The 16990-nt window shown below is 46.4% G+C and overlaps 2 protein-coding genes and 2 non-coding genes across 4 annotated transcripts; 1 reads left to right on the top strand and 3 right to left on the bottom strand.

Annotated features, from left to right (window-relative positions):
• Positions 1 to 3263: 3263 nt before the first annotated feature.
• TRNAA-AGC (transfer RNA alanine (anticodon AGC)) lies at positions 3264 to 3336 on the bottom strand. Its single transcript has one exon. It is a non-coding gene; the product is annotated as a tRNA-Ala (tRNA).
• Positions 3337 to 5275: 1939 nt separating this feature from the next.
• Positions 5276 to 5989, top strand: LOC136477955 (protein PELPK2-like). The gene has a single exon (XM_066476256.1). The coding sequence runs from the start codon at positions 5356 to 5358 to the stop codon at positions 5611 to 5613; it is 258 nt and encodes an 85-aa protein (XP_066332353.1). The 5' UTR covers positions 5276 to 5355; the 3' UTR covers positions 5614 to 5989.
• Positions 5990 to 7546: 1557 nt separating this feature from the next.
• Positions 7547 to 7619, bottom strand: TRNAA-AGC (transfer RNA alanine (anticodon AGC)). The gene has a single exon. It is a non-coding gene; the product is annotated as a tRNA-Ala (tRNA).
• A 7612-nt stretch (positions 7620 to 15231) lies between these two features.
• On the bottom strand, positions 15232 to 16472 carry LOC136454270 (uncharacterized). Its single transcript, XM_066454750.1, has 4 exons — positions 16374 to 16472; positions 16020 to 16194; positions 15652 to 15932; positions 15232 to 15510 (listed from the first exon to the last, which is right to left on the bottom strand). The coding sequence occupies exons 1-4, from the start codon at positions 16470 to 16472 to the stop codon at positions 15232 to 15234; spliced, it is 834 nt and encodes a 277-aa protein (XP_066310847.1).
• Positions 16473 to 16990: the final 518 nt, after the last annotated feature.

Below are 16990 nucleotides of genomic sequence, written 5' to 3'. Positions count from 1 at the left end.
TCGTGGTGGACGGCGGAGGAGGCACATGGAGATCGCCGGTGGAGGCCCGAGCAGCAAGCACGGGTCGCGACTCGCGGTCCGAGACGGAAGAACAAAGAAGAAAGGATAAGGAAGAAGAAAAAAGAAAAGGGAAAAAATCTAATGGATGTGGGCCCTATATGTTAGTGGATAATCCTACTTTTCATGTCTATGAAACAAACAGAAAACAGGTTAATACCATCCTTTTCTCAACCAAACAAAAAATAAACTCGTTCCGTCCCACGAACCAGAACCATTCCACCTCACCTTATCTATCAACCAAACGCTATCTTGAAGTTCCCAATCCCACCAGGCCAACACCGATGTGGCCGTTGCGCCGCCCGTACGTGTGCCACTGCCACTGTGGGTCCCTGAGCAAGGGGACCTGCTATGCGTACCCACTCGTTGTTGCGTACTAGTGACTTGCGGGTGGGTCACAGGGAAGTATGATCGTGGCGGGCCCCGCTGGTAATGGAATATCTACGTCATCCGGAGAGAACAGAACAGTGTGCTGCAGTGCTGGTAGTATAAAAGCACGAGGGAAGCGTGGTCCACCGAAGTTTCAAAATTTTACAAAAATTTTCAAGATTTCTCGTCACATCAAATCTTTGACGCATATATGAAGTATTAAATATAAATAAAAAATAAAACTAATTACACAGTTTAGACAAAATTCACGAGACGAATCTTTTAAGCCTAATTAGATTATGATTGGACACTAATTGCCAAATAACAATGAAAGTGCTACAGTACCATTTCCAAAAAAAATCACCAACTAAACAAGGTCTTATTTGCACGCGTCTCGTGATTTGCAGATCGGCTGAGGCCTTGTTTAGTTGGCGATTTTTTTTGAAAAATAGTACTGTAGCGCTTTCGTTGTTATTTGGCAATCAGTGTCCAATCATAGTCTAATTAGGCTTAAAAGATTCGTCTCGTGAATTTCGTCTAAACTATGTAATTAGTTTTATTTTTTATTTATATTTAATGCTTCATGCATACGTCCAAAGATTCGATGTGACGAGAAATCTTAAAAGAATTTACAAAATTTTAGAAACTAAACAGCACCCAATTATTTGCGCGCGTCAAGCTTGATTCGCAAACTGCATGTAAAACAGTTCATACGGAGGAGCATCGACTATGAACTTGTTTTAAAGCTGCCTTATCATTTTTTTAAAATCATACTTGAAATTCATACTCTCTCCTGTTCTACCTAATTTTTTACAATTTGATCTTTTTTTTAAAATAAATTACGTTCGGCCTTTTAGGAGACTTAAACTCATCTTTGGACCCTGAGGTTGGCGCTAGGACTCATGGCGCCGAGGTAACACGTCTCGACGCCATAGATGTTGGCTCCGAGGTGCCTGGCCGAGCACAACATGGCATCCCTATTTTTTTATAATTTAGTCTTTTTTTTAAGAAAATTTATGTTTAGCCCCTCGGAGAAGTAAACTCATCTTTATACCCTGGGGGTCGACGCCAGGACTCATGGCGTCGAGGTAACACGTCTCGACGCCACAGATCTTGGCTCCGAGATGCCTAGCCTAAATCCTAGTTGATATTGACGTGGTCGGAACCTCGACATGGCGCCGAGGTCGACGTCAAAATCTGTGGCGCCGACCTCAGACGCCACGGACTCTGGCGCCGAGAGTATGGACGTCTACGACGCAGAGGGCGGAAGCGGCGCAGAGGCTGCGTGCCAGCCAGTGCCTTGTGCTGCCCCTCTGGGGCTTTGTCTCGGAAATCACAGAAGAGAGAAGGAAGAGGAGAGGGCGCCTACGCTTGAGGATGAGGAAGGTGCGGTCGATTTCTTTCTTTTTTTCCCGATGCAGGGCTTGTGCAGTAGTGGAGGATGCGGGCATGCGGCTGCTGTTGGTGGCCTCGTGCCGAAACGAGTGGAGGAGAGTGAAAGCGTGTTGGGAACTTGGGATGAATTTTTCTTTTTTTTTATTTAATGATGAGAAGTCTTGTGCGTGAGCTGACAGCAGTTTGGGTACTTCTCTCTCACATGACATGCGGCTGGTTGGCGCTGTTGGTGTGGGTCCCCCACCCTAGGTCTGGTGTAGTAGGCTGGTAGGCTACTTTAGCGTTTTTTGTGGGAAAATTTTTAAACTCGTGAATTGCGTTTTTTCATCGGACGGAGGGAGTAGCTCGCAGTCGCTGAGTCACACCTTTTTGTCAGATTTTATTACATAATTAAAAATCTCCTTTTCCGTTTCTTTCTCCCTGGCCTGCCTTTTCAAGGACTACTAGTATACATTTTATTTATTCTCGCTGAAATGAAAAATAAAACGCAGTTGGACTTTTTATACTATGTATCTTGACATAGTATACATCTAAATACGTAGCAAAAAAATTATGTATCCAAAAAAACGAAAACCTCTTGTGATTCAGAATGAAGAGAGTATGATCAAAGAAGAAAAAGACACATTGAGGTGCCTTTTTACGAGCATAGACGTCTGCGGCGCCTACCTGCCTTTTGAATTAAAAGTAGACAAAGTGGCAGCGCTGCAGACGTCCATGCTCGTAAAAAGACACAAAGATTCAGCGCTTGAATACACTGGGCTAGCACTGTTTACCAGATAAAATAAGGCAATGTTTGGAACATAGGAATGGAAAAAAAACACAGGAATAGAAAATGAGTAGAGGTTGAAAACTGAGGATTGAAAAACATAGAAATTTTATGAGAATGAGTGTTTGGAATGGAGGAACCAAAAGTTTCAGTTAGACAATTAATACCACTTTAACAATATTTTTGTATTATAATAATCAACAAGTTTCAGTTAGACAATTAATACCACTTTAACAATATTTTTGTATTATAATAATCAACACTGTAGGCGTTAGACAAATGATCCCATGCATTTGGACAACAGCAGTATTGAGAAATGAGCTAGTGCTCTTTTGTTTATCTCCTCTGCGCTCTTTTTGCCTCGGTCTTATGCGAAACCAGAGCTCAGACTGGATGTATTTTTTCCTACGTTTTGTGAAGGAAACCGAACCTTTCCTTTGGAACTGAAACGAGCGTTCCTCCGTTCCAAATGCTGCCCGACGTCATCCAAACAGACGAACTGGTTTCCTTCAAAGTTCCTATGAAAATACTCCAATCCATACGGTCCCTAAGATGAGTTTTAAAAATGCAAAAACTAACGCGCTTGAACGCACAGGGCTATCACTGATTAGTAGCAGACAAATAAAATATTAGTAGCAGACAAATAAAATAAGTTGCAAAACATGTCTGAACTAACTGGAGATGCGGGGTATCGATCCCCGTACCTCTCGCATGCTAAGCGAGCGCTCTACCATCTGAGCTACATTCCCTATATATCTGTTTGTGCCTTTTTGTACATATTTGATACATTTATTAAAATTGTACAAATACTGCACGGGTGCCCGCGCAGCCAAAGGATTGGCACGAGTTGATGCACTCGCAGCGCCGAATAGGTGTGTTTAGTTCGCGTTTGAATCCGACCTAGCTAGCGCCAATTAAACATGGGCAGCCAAAGTCTGATTTGTGCAATGCTGCCAATGCAATACGCACTTGTTTGATTGTATTGACTGTTTAAAATCTATGTTAGAAATGATGTGCTTGGTTACCTGCTTTGCCTAGGTATAGGAGCACCTCATCTTTATACTATTATTACGTTTACCTCTGAGACATTATGTTGAACATCCAGCATGCTCCTCTGCTTCCTTGCGGCAGGCACCTCTCCGCCACGCCGGCGTCTGGGCCAAAGCTGGAGGAAGCATATGAGCATGGACACCATGTAGCATGGGTGCAGCAACGGCTCGGCAGGCATGGTGGTGGTACGTCGTGGGAGGAGGGGGAGCGAGGTGCTGGGGGCTGAGCACCCGCCTCCCCCACACCATGATCCCTAGAGATGCGATGATGTGTTTTTTATCGGGTTTGCACAGGTCGGGCGGTGGCCTGATCGATTCCTCGCATTGTGATGAGGAGGTGAGTGAGAGCAGCGGCGGATCCAGGAAATATTTCAGAGGGGCTGAATAACACTGCTGCTCGATCTTAAGTCTCAGCCCCTTACACTATAGAACTTTGCCTAAAAATTCATGGGGGCTCCACAAGGGGTTCCACTGCTCCGGTATGGGTAGAGGAGGGCTCGCCCCACCCCCCGCCCCACCGTTGGATCCGCCCTTGAGTGAGAGAAGACGTAGAGACAACAAGGGTGGAGGATGACATGGACCATGCCAGGCCGGGGGTGGCCTGATCAGTTCATCAGGTCTAGTGGAGTGGATCTCGGCTGTCGCCAAGCCACTGGAGCACCAGCTCCCGTCTACTTCCTTCAAAGCGTCGGCCTACCAAGTGGAGCACCGGGAGGTGGCACGAATGCTTACCATGCTCTAGGCAAGCCAGGCTTGCGGAGAATGAGCTCGCCTAGCGTTTTCAAAAAGCCAGGTCAAGAGGTGGTCATTGCATTAGTGAGAGGTCTAGTCACGGGCTAAGAACAGACAACCAAAAATACCAAAATTGTATTGCTAGAATATGGATAGAAGGCTAGTCCCTGGCAGCCGGAAACCTGAAACATGATCACATTCCTCGTTTCGGGAACGTCCACGTCCCTGATTCGTGAACTTTTACGTTCCCATGTTATTATAAAATAACATCCGAAGTTTCCATTTCCGTTACCCTGTCGGAACATGGGTGCTAAGGGCACGCTCATACTACTCACACCGCTGGACCAGCATGCAAAGGCAACCCAGCACATTGTGACGCGTGGCCCAACGAAATCTTCAGTTCTTCACGGAGGCTATCCGGCCGCAGAGGACAAGGCTGAAGGGTGAAGGCCAAAATGCAATATGGGCAATGGCCATTCGATCTCCATCCACGGGCACGACCACCCGGACTCACAGACACAGAGAGAGCCACAGAGGGCACTGGCCGCCACAAATAAACCCCATCGTCCCCTGTCCGGCTGTCCGTCCCTCCCAGATGGATGTACTGCGGGCTATACCCTCCGACTCCGATCCTTTGAGCTCTGGGCCGTAGCCGAAAAGTCGGGCGGCAGACAAAGTGCGAGAACAAAAGGTGAGCAGTGGCTGCAAAGCTCGCCGTACATCGGTACATGTACATGCGGCTGTCTATCGTTCACCAGTCCATGGATCCCGTAACGACAAACCCGGCCCATGCCGGCGTCGGGTGGCTAGCAACCAACGCTAGTGCTGGGTGGTGCGTGGCGCGTCACACGGCCACGGCGTGCTGCTATAAATTGCCATGCACAGCTCCCTCCTTTCGCACACTCCTGCCTTCAGTGAAGAGACAAGCTAGCTAGAGTGTTGTTGTTACAGCAGCGCAGCAGCCACCAGCAGAGCTCGCTCTCCGGCATGGCCTTCACCTCGAGCCGCTTCCTGGCCGTGGCGCTCGTCATGGCCGCCGTGCTGCTCGGCGGCGCCAACACGTGCCACGCGGCTCGCCGCCTCGACGAACTGCCGCCGCTGCCTCAAGTGCCAGGTGTGCCGAAGCTGCCGATGCCTCAAGTGCCGAAGCTTCCAGTGCCGCCGGTGCCCGAGCTGCCGATGCCCCAAGTGCCGAACCTGCCTCAACTGCCGGGCGTGCCGCTGCCGTCCGCCGCGGTGCCGTAGCTGCCGCGCGCTCCCGTTGATGCTGTCCCGTTCCCGGCGTGGACGAGCACCGCCGCGCGTCCACCGTCGTGCAAATGCAGCCGACGGCCGACGCCCTGTCATGTACCTGTGTTTATGTTTGTGTGTGTCTCATTATATTCGTCGAGAGGCCTTAACATTCCTCCATATCCATACACAGCATATTGGTCCCGCAAATATCATTATCTAAAAAAAGGGCCCGTGAATATATATGTTGTAGGGTACGTATTTGTACACGGTGTTACACTGCTAGGTGTATATGTATATGCCACTAGTCTGTGCCAGTGGATGTGATGATGTTAACGTGTTGCATGCGTATTATTTACTGATATTAATGAATGTGATGAGTATTTGTCTATTGTACTATATATACCATTGTCTTTTCTCCTGCAGGGAAAATAAATATGCTCATTACGGCAGCTTATTAAACACAAATTATCTGATACATGTTGTAAGAACGTACAATCAGGTTCAGCAGACTAGCTAACCACCAACCTAATAAGCATACTGCTGGCCTACAGTTGGGCACAGACGACATCTTTATATTCCATCTTATTTGTGCTTGCCCTGTTCGCTTGGTTGATAAGCCATGGCTGAAAGTACTATTGACTGATTTATTGTGAGAGAAAAATACTGTTCGTTGGTTGAAAAAGTACGGCTTATAAGCCAAGCGAAGATGATGTAAGTTAGTTGTGTACTGTACGAGGTGGTTGTTTGCTTGAAAACCTCATAGGCACAGCTTCCATAGTTCCATATCCCACGCATATATCGTATCCCTTCTAGGTGGCCAGGTGTCCAAAATCATACACTTGGGATGGCTTGCTACATGTGCAGGCAAGGTTGCCCGTTGAGAAACCAAAACAGGCCATAGGTTCTACGGGTTATTAATTTTGGAATCCTTCCGCGCATGCATCCTAGCCCTAGGTATGAGAAAGTAAATTTTGCCCTTGAGGGCACATGCTCTCCCAATGGGCACCATTTGGATGTGCACATGTGCCCTCGAGGGCAAAAAAAAAAAAACCCGCTTTCCCCTAGGTATCCGAAATTGAATGCCAAGGATGGCTGCATATGCCAAACAAGCTTGCTTGGACAGACTAGACTGGGAAACTAATAAACAAGCGCTCTATGTGCTACGGATCTTCTTAATCTTGAAAATTGCAGCACTAAAGCACTCCAACATAGGAAAACAAAATGGAGATGGAGTGTCCCTAGCTAATTGATTCAACCACACCATTAATTGGACCTCTATTCACGAGTGTTTGGTTTGGGTCACCTTGTAGGTCTTTGGGCTGTGCCCTAAACCTCTCGTTGTTCCCTCTCCAAATGTAGTAATCGTCCTTCATTCTGTGCCGATTTGCCGGTGACCCAAACTCTATAGTTTCTTCTCATTTGTATTGTTATTATGTGTTGTATGGCTGAACTTTGGTTATCCACTTAACCATCTGTTCGGGTCTGTAAGCGCCCTGCGCAAAACCAAATGTACCTTGATTTATTAGGCCTTGGGAGGCCAATGAATGAATGAAAATGGCCAGGTGGGGGATTCTCTCCCCTTCCGTCGACTTATCAAAAAAAAAAACTTTGGTTATCCACTTAACCAGCTTTTTGTCATGGTCTTGGTGTGGCTATAATTGGATTATATAAGTTGGATCATCAAATAAGAAGTATTCAATCATAGTGATTTTTCTTAATTACATCAGCAGAAACAAGCAAGAAACAATATTTACTCATAAGAAATTGATAATATTCACTCGCTGTAAACAGGAACAAGGAGGAAATAAAAAGTTTGGTATTGTGCAATATCGTGAGGACTTCTCTTCTTGTCTGTCGTCAGCAGAGCACATGCACATGTGTCTAATAAGCAACAAATGAGTCAGTTTGGCAGAAATAAAAAAAAGTAACAAAGATGATCAGAATTTGGAGATGCGGGGTATCGATCCCTGTACCTCTCGCATGCTAAGCGAGCGCTCTACCATCTGAGCTACATCCCCTCGATGCAATTTTTTGAGTTGTTACATATTTGAGTGAATTTATGGAGCAAAGAATTTGAGGCGACTAACCATCGAGTGGGCGCGCGGCTGGACGCATAATCCAGCGACAAGATGAGCCGCAATCACAGTTGAGTCCACGTCCATGCATGGGCACGACCACCCAACAGTCTCCGTGCGTCCAGCCAGAAGATCCCGACCAACGTCTCGGCCTCTCAGGCGGATGGAGATGGTCTTCACGCACCGAATCGACGCCGCCGAATTTCTGGCGGTAATGTAGCTGCTGTACCGTTTTGTTTTTATTTGGTAATAATTGTTCAATCGTTGACTAATTAAGCTCAAAACGTTCGTCTCGCAAAATACAACCAAACTGTGCAATTAGTTTTTAATTTCGTCAATATTTAGTACTCCATGCATGTACCGCAAGTTTGATGTGACGAGAAATTTTCTTTTTGCATAGTGTCAAATTCAGGAATTGGGGATAAGTAAACATGGCCCTGGTCCTCTGCAGGCAGCAGCAGGCCTCGTACAGTAGGGGGTGTTTAGTTACCCTAAAATCCAGAATTTAGCACTATGCAAAAAGAAGATTCCCCGTCACATCAAATTTACGGTACATGCATGGAGTACTAAATGTTGACGAAATCAAAAACTAATTATACAGTTTGGTTGTACTTTGCGAGACGAACGTTTTAAACCTAATTAGTCAACGTTTGGACAATTATTACCAAACAAAAAACGAAACACTACAGTAGCTACTGTAGCTACAGTAGGCTAAACGAGGGCTAGGTCATAGCCGCTTCTGTCATGCAATGCAATTCAATGCAATGATGTAAATGTACTATGCTCAAAGCTCTAAATCTAGAGATAAAGTTTAGGGGTGTCGTATCGGAGTGTCATATATGAGTGTTCGAATTGTAATAATAAAATAAATTACATAAGTCCTTAGTAATCTGCAGTACCGGTCCTAGGATTTTAAGGGCCCTCTGGCGATCTCGTCGCAACGGTCCCTCTTGACTATGTATAAAATCTTATAATATATAGATGCTAATTTTACTTGCAAAACGAAATCAAATTCAATAACATATTTTTAATTTAACATGTCTGATAATTATCGAGGAACAATGTAGATTAAAAAAACAATATATTCGTTTTCTTTTCTCACCCATGACAAATGTTTCTTAGGTAATATTCTAAAATTCTAACACCTAAATTAGAAGAAAAATATGACTATATAGATACAAAATACTAGAAGTCTGGAATACTATACAAATAATTAATTTGGATTAAAAAGAAAAAGAAAAAATACGTTAGGCCTGAATAACTGATCAATCAAGATGTCGTCGTCGTGGAGCCCTGCCTGGTGGTCGTTCTCGTGCGCCGTATTCGTGTCTCCGATAGTTTAGCTCTTCGCGACGGCACGGCTCGCCAGCTCCGCGTGTGTAAGACACACGTCATGAACTCACGATCAGAGTGTGCTGTGTGCAGCGTGATTCCTCGCCTCCTCTCTACCCGAGGGCCGTGGGGAAAGAAAACTAGGAAAGAAATGCCAATATTGTCTTTTTGGGTCGTCTGGGCAGTTCTATGTCTCTCTTCTTATTAGTTTGCTAATGCCTAATGGACTTAAGACCTGGGGGTTTGTATACCTGGACTTGGGCCCCTTCTCCACTTGGGCCCTCGGCCATCGCACCTCGTGCCCTACCCTTAGGGCCGGCACTGGTAATCTGGGAGACGAATTTATTAAGCCTAACTAATACGTCAGTAGCACATCTTTACTGTTGCACCACATTGTCAAATCATGAACTAATTAAACTTAAAAAATTCGTCTCGTAAATTAGTCGTAATCTGTGCAATTAGTTATTTTTAGTCTATATTTAATACCATATACATGTGTCAAACATCTGATATGATCGGGACTAAACTCTAAGGGGGTGATTGGTTGCCCCGACGCAGCAGTCCTAAGGCCCATCCGGCATGAGTTGGTGCAGTGAGGGCGTGATTGGTATCCCGACTCGCACCATTTGCGACCCATCCGGCACGAGTTGGTGCAGTGAGGGCGTGATTGGTATCCCGACTCGCACCATTTGCCTACTCCTCTCCATACATTTCCCCTCCGCCATCCCGCACGCCTCCATCTTCTCGATTTCTCCTTTCCTCTCGGTCCTGGCTCGCTTGGTGCTTGGAGGGAACCTTCGCGCCGAGCGCGGGAGATGAGGTCGTCCGGGCCATAAAGCGCGCGCGGGGGTCTCGGCTAGGGTTACCACCCTCACTCTTCGCCTCTCCTTCTGTCATTGCTCCGGTGCGAACTCCCGTCTTGCTCCCCCTCGACCTCGGTAGCCCTACCGAGGCGACCCTCACCGGCGGATTTCTCTCGGTCCTCCGACGCTTGGACGGTATATATGCCACCTGCGCTCTTCCCCTCCTCTTCTTCACTGTCATTTTTTTGTTGATTTGTTGGTAGATTTTGCTTGAAATGCCAAGAAATTAGGGTTTTTGGTTTGACATCCTCAGATCTGTATGATGTTATACCTGATTTACCTATTTCTAGCTCAGATCTGTACATGATGCTTCGTTTTTGGTTTATACCTCATGTTTTGTGTAGATCTTGTACATGCTGATGCCTATTTTGTTGTACACACTGAGCAAAGTGCCTAGAGGTCAATGATGTTGATTGGTTAACAGTATACGCTGGAGGAGCACCCTTTGGTGTGGCAGCTGCGTCTTTCATTATTCATTTTGTCTGATTTTTTTGCTTGCTAAGTAGTACATACCCATGTTGCATGCTCACTTTCTAATGTTGCCCTCCATCCTATTGTGGTAGACATGGCGTTTGAAGCTAGGCGAAGGGCTGCCGCTGTTGTGGTTGTTGCAGTGGCAGCTTGGTTTTCATGTGGTTTAGGAGGAGAGTTGAAGATTCGTGCTCAGTCACCTATGGTCCTTTGGCTGAGAGGGACATACAGAGGATGAACGACCTTAGATACATCTATGAATCTAATGATGTGCACTGTGTCAACCTTCTTAGAATGAGGAGGGCCCCTTTTTCCAACTTTGTGACCTTTTCCATAGTAGAGAGCTTATCACTGACAGCATACATGCATCTGTTGAAGAACAAGTAGCCATGTTCTTGCATGTTGTTGGTCACAATGAGAGATTTAGGGCGGTTGACCTTACCTTCAGGAGGTCCGCAGAGACAATTAGTAGGTTCTTCCAGAAGGTGTTATATGCGGTAGGAGAGCTGAGGAATGAATTAATTGTTCCTCCTGCTACCAATGTCCATCCTAGGATCCTTGGGAGCAGAAGGTGGTACCCCTATTTCAAGGTTGGTATCCATAACTTGTCATACATAGGTCTCATGCATTATCAGTTTAGTGTCAATATTCACTTGCACTTATGTTTTTTTTTTCAATTAGGACTGCATAGGAGCAATTGATGGTACTCATGTATTAGCTAGAGTGCCTATGAAGATGCAAGCTGCCTTTAGAGGTAGGAAGCACACCAGTGGCCCTATGCACTGGAGTCCTGTCCAGTCTGGGTTCATGCTTAGGAGGTTCCATGATTTGGTGGGGCAGGGGGTCAAAACTGAGAAAAGGTTCAAGGAGGTACATGTTAGGCATGTTGCACTCATGGTCTCTAAGTTTGCTGGGGTCAATGTGACCACCTAGCAGATGTACAATCACCTGAGAAAGTGGAGGCAAAGGTGGGTTAAGGTTGTTAGGCTCAAGGATTTAAGTGGTGCTCTGTGGGATGAGGACCACCATATGATAGTACTTGATGATGAACACCTGCTAGGCCACAACAAGGTTAGAAACTATTTGGATAACACCTTAGTTATCCCTTCTCTTTTGTTTTGCTCCCCTATGTCTAATAGTTATATCTATTTCACTAACTAGGACCATCCTGCTGATGCTAAGTTCTTGAACATACCAATAGAGAACTATGTTCAGATAGAGGCCATCCTTGGTGGTAACCAGGCAACAGGCAGGTATGCAATGGGCTCAAATGGGCCTCTGGGTACTCCAACCAACATTGGCCAAGGTGATATTGATACCGTTGAGAACAACACTGACTTAGGTGGCATAGAGGCTGAATCTGGAAAAGGAACTCCTTTTGGTATAGAAGGCTCTAAGGGTTCTGATGCCAAGGGCCAGGAGAAAAGGGGTGGCAAGAGAAGGAAGCTTGCCCCAGAGGAAATAGACCTCATGAATAGAATGATCAAGGTTGTGGAGTCTGTAGGAGATGCCCTCAAGACTCCACAACATAATGAGGTGCATTAGGATCTTTATGGCTGTGTTATGGACTGCCCTAGGTACTCACAGGAGGCACTCATGTTTGCCCTAGTTTACCTGCTGAAGAACAAGGCTGAGAGACTTTGCTTTGTTCAGATGACAGAGGCTCATAGGATCCTGTGGCTTAGGACCTACCTGAGTACAACCTACTTTGCTTAGATGCATACTAGCTGGCCTCTCCACTTTTGCATATAGCCATGCTAACTGTCTTATGCTGTAGGAAATATTTTGATGTGTAGCACTTACCTCAACTGATGCTACAAAGAACCATTTGCCGCCTAACCAAGGCTACATCTAGTCTGGAATAGCATAGGAGCCATGGTGATGGATGTGAGGCTTTGTTCATCTGTGTGTTGCAGACATTAACAAAGGGTGATTGTCAGTTCACCTAATACATTTTAGATGCTGTTATTGTTCTTGTAGGAGTTCCTATTTGGCCGATGATGCAAACTATAGCAATTTGAGGTGGCTATGGATATTATTCCTGTTGTTGCTTTATTGTCTGCTTGTGTTTTCTCATGTCTTTCATCAAACCATGGGATACATCCATTCCCAAGTAACTGTTGTAGGCATGCCTACCGGATGGCTAGGATGGACGTGTCCCACGGTTTCATGGGAGTCATGAACTTGCCTTAGCAATTTGTGTTCTTATTTGCCACCTGGGATGATTGCAGTTTTTGACTGAGGTTGATACAATTGTGAGATCCTTTTCTTGCCTATGAAGATAACAGTGCCAGTTTGAGTAATGGATTATGCACATTGTTGACATTGGACTTGTGAGATACTGGAGCATTGTTTCTTCTATCTTCTGCATATGCTTCTCATGGCTGTAATCAAACCATGTGAGATATCCATGCCCAAGCAACAGCTGGACAATTCTGATGATCTGATGGCTGGGCTGGATGCCTCTCATGGTTTCATTCCTGTCATAATCTTGGTTTTCTACAATCTGTTTGAGGTTTGCTGCTGTCTATGTTTCTTAAGCTCCAAGTTCAAGGTCAAATGAAAAGGCAATTAAATCTGAGGCAAATCGATTGAACTACCCTTCATTTTGTCAACATCTTATACTTGCTTTTATGTGTTTTAAGGGGCAAATGGCTTGGTATGTTGTGTACCGTGGAAGAGTACCTAGAGTATATTCAACTTGAGCTAGATGCAATGCCCAGGTAACTGGTTTTAAAAACAACAGCTACAAGAGCTTCCCTAACAAAGAAGAGGCAGAAGCATCATACTTAGAGTTCATGGGTTGTGAAGATGATAAAGTTTTTGTCAATCCTCCACCAAAGGTGCTCAGCAACAAACCGGTGTTATTTGTTGTGGCTGTGGTGCAGTGTTTTCTGTTGTTGGTGCTCCTGTGGTTCGTTCTTGCTCATTGCTACAACTGTCTGTGATGCTCAAAATGCCATGGCTTGGTAAGTTGCCTGTAGGGAAAGTAGCCTGGGGTCTATGCCCTAAAATGCCTCCTTACAGTTCTTTGGTCAACCAATGAAGCCCTAAAATACTTGGTTACCGGCTATTGCTTTGGTTCGGTTGTTTATTTTGATGATGCTTGAGTTTTTCATTGCTAAGCATTGTTCTAGGTGCCTCTAATTGTTTCATATTGCCTGTGATGGTTTCAAAATGCCATGAAAACATGTGGAGACAATGACCTTGTGAGGAATTGTGACTTTTGGACAACCAATCACGCCATTGTTCATGATTTGCTGGGAGTACTATTGTCATGTTTATGTTCCCAACATTCTCACCAGTGATAGAAGCTCTACGCTATGTCAGCGTGTTGCCGCTCCGTAGCCCAGTTGCCTTCACCGGCTGCAGCAACTAGCAGCATAGACCTCTCTATGACAAGATTTGTTTCTACAAATTTCCATTTGAGGCTTTCGTGGTTCACATAAAAAAATTGATCATGTTCCTTAATAATTGGTAAGTTCACATCCCTTTTATTTTCCAGTCCTCCCTTGAATATCTCTTTCAAATTCACAAGTGTAGTTTGAAACACATGTACGCCATACGAAGATTCCTGTTGGTTTCAAAGATTTGGTAATCACAGTGATATTCTGAAACCAACCTCCTGTAGGTTTGACAAATTTTTATAGTTGTCCATAACATGTCTAACTGAAAAATGCTCCATACAATGTGAGGCATTACGAGTTCGCACCATGTCCTGCTAGAACCATTATTCAAATATGTTCCCCAATATCAGGTTTTGACTTTTGATTATGATGTTTTCAATAAGTTAAGGTATTTTAGATAGGTCAATGCTTAGAGCAGATGACATGGTTTTCTTTCTTTCCTTCAAATTTGTGTCTGAGTCTTTTACTTTACACATATCTATAATTTTGTTATGAATTTTTTCCAAATTGACAGGCAAGTGCTCTTTGTTGTGGTTTGAGGTAAGACCTAATTTGTTGGAGCTAATTCTAAAAAAGGTTTGATTGCATACTATCTCCTTTGCGTTTATTTTTTTGTCTGCATATTCAGTTGCTTTATATTACAGTATATAGCGTATGTTTCCTGCGCCACACTACACAACGTGATTAGTTATCGGTTTTCCATTTCCCTTATCGTCAATAATTAAATACTCCAGGATTGAATATGCCATGTGTTCAACTGATTGCATATTCTGCCCAGGAAAGAACATAGCTTCTTAACCATTTCAAGCAATTTTTCTTTTTAGTATTTTGTCACCCAAATACTTAGGCACCTAGCCGCTGCTTATTGTTATTGTTCCCACAATGTATTCTGTATTACACAGATCAATTTGCTTTTTAGGACTGTGGCGCTGCACTTGATATCAGCTTGAATTGCCATGTGCAAAAAATAGTGCATTACAGAGTGAACATGTGCCAGTTGTAGTTGCATGAAAAATGGTTAGACTTCATACTATTTTCTCTACAAGGTTTCTATTTCTGCCTCTAACTAACGATGGCATAATATTGTTGTATGCTATTGATAGGATTCCTGATCCTACCAGGAACACTACGAAGCCTGTAGGGGTGAGAGGGAGGAAGAGCTGGCTTGGGACCTCGCTGCCGGTGAGCAGGCGCTGTGGCGAGGGTTGAGGGCGTGTGAACAGTAGAACAGGGGGCGGCTAGGGCAAACTCCTGGCTCCCTGAGGAAGCCGAAAACAATAGATTGTTTCTGCTTAATTCCAATCGTTTTACAATTCATCTATATATAGTCCTTCTAAAAATAGGAAACTGACTCGGCAATAGCCAATAATTCTAATATAACTAATTATCCTGGGCCCTAAGCCCATGCACTAGGCGCCCAGGTCAGCCCCCCGTGGGCCTTCTCCTTACATACTGGATTCCGGTCATAACATCTCTCCCCGCCTACAAAAACAGCTCATCCTCGAGGTGGAAGTCGGGGTAGTCAGCACGGAAGTCGTCGAGGACCTCCCACGTCGCGTTATCTTCCGGAAGGCCATTCCACTTGATCAAAACGCGCCAGACCCCGCGGCGCTGATGGGCGCGCAAGGCACACTCCGGAGCCGGCAGCGCCCGACCGTCATGTACTGGAGGAAGGTCGCCTAGAGTTGGTGGAGGGTCGCCGCGATGCTGCTTCAGGAGGCCAACATGGAAGACGTCGTGGATGCGAGCGCCCTCCGGCAGCTGGAGACGGTAGGCGACACGACCAATGCGTTCGAGAACGCAGAACGGCCCGGCCCAACGGGGCCCCAACTTGCACTTGGCACGCGGGTCGAGGGACTACGTGGTGCGGTTGAGAAGACGCAGCCAGACCCATGAGCCCACCTCAAACTCCACGTTCCTGTGGTTGGCATCGTAGTGCTTCTTGGACAGCTGCTGAGCTTGAAGGAGCCATTGACGAACCTCGGCAAGCATCTCGTCACGGCTGCGGAGGATAGTATCGGTGGCCTCCGTGCGGGCCGTCCCCGGTCTGTAGGGCAGCATGGGCGGGGGAGGGCGGCCGTAGACGACCTCAAAGGGCGTAGCGCGGAGGGCGGTATGGAAAGAAGTATTATAGCAATACTCCGCCCATGACAGCCAGTCCACCCACGCTCGAGGCCGGTCATCTGTCACACAGCGTAAATACATAGCTATCACCTTGTTGACCACCTTGGACTGGCTGTCCGTCTAAGGATGAAAAGCGGTACTCATACGGAGCTGCACGCCCGCCATCTTGAAAAGGTCCCGCCACACATGGCCGGTGAACATGGGGTCCCGGTCGCTGATGATGGAGAGGGGGAACCCGTGCAGGCGCACAATGCCGTCGAAGAAGGCACGGGCGACCGAGGTGGCGGTGTAGGGGTGGCCGAGTGCAATAAAATGCGCGTACTTGGAGAAACGGTCTAGACGATGAGGATGACTGACTTGCCCACAACCTTCGGCAGCCCCTCGATGAAGTCCATGGAGATATCCACCCACACTTGGGAGGGCACGTCGAGGGGCTGCAGCAGTCCCGCCGACTACAGCGTCTTCGTCTTGTTGCGCTGGCACGTGGTACAGGAACGCACCAAGTCCTGAACCAGCACCTTGTCCCACGGAACATAGAAGTCAGCGTAGAGGCAATGCAGCGTCTTCTGGATGCCCTCATGGTCGGCCGCATGGGCCATCAGGAGCACCTGGTGGCAGAGATCCTCATGGTCCGACACATAAACATGAGATCCCTAGAGGAGGAGTCCGTGGTCGAGACACCAGGACTCGCCGAGCTCACCGGCCTACAGCTGCTGCAGCAGCCGTTGGCCGTCCAGTGCTAACGACGTCGCGCGTCGAATGTCCTCCAGGAGGGAGAACGAGGGCCCTGACACGGCCATAGCCGCCTTGGGCGCTCTTGATGCTAAAGCGGCTGCTCCGTCCTCAACATCACGGTAGGACAAAGCGTTAGCCACGGTATTCAGGTGTCCCAGGCGGTACTCCACCGTGAAGTCAAAGCCAAAAAGTTTACTGATCCACTGGTGCTGAGGAACGGTGGACAAACGTTGGTCAAGCAAAAATTTAAGACTATAATGATCAGTGCGAACCAGGAAGGGCCGCCCCCATAGATAAGGGCGCCAATGGCACACCGCCTGCACCAATCCAATCAGCTCATGTTCGTAAGTGGCGAGCTTGAGATGCCGAACTACAAAGGGCT

Source organism: Miscanthus floridulus, chromosome 1 (genome assembly GCF_019320115.1).
Source record: "Miscanthus floridulus cultivar M001 chromosome 1, ASM1932011v1, whole genome shotgun sequence".
NCBI classification, from domain to species: Eukaryota; Viridiplantae; Streptophyta; class Magnoliopsida; order Poales; family Poaceae; genus Miscanthus; species Miscanthus floridulus.
This window is presented reverse-complemented; position numbering and strand designations above follow the sequence as displayed.

Excerpts from the sequence above, each read along its gene's own strand:
- LOC136454270 (XM_066454750.1), bottom strand. The coding sequence starts at position 16,472 with ATGGCCCATGCGGCCGACCATGAGGGCATCCAGAAGACGCTGCATTGC. Across the intron at positions 16,195-16,373 it reads AGGTGCTGGTTCAGGACTTG|TACGCGCATTTTATTGCACT; the intron begins GTGCGTTCCTGT and ends CGTTTCTCCAAG. Across the intron at positions 15,511-15,651 it reads ACAGGAACGTGGAGTTTGAG|CTGCCGGAGGGCGCTCGCAT; the intron begins GTGGGCTCATGG and ends TACCGTCTCCAG.
- LOC136477955 (XM_066476256.1), top strand. The coding sequence starts at position 5,356 with ATGGCCTTCACCTCGAGCCGCTTCCTGGCCGTGGCGCTCGTCATGGCC.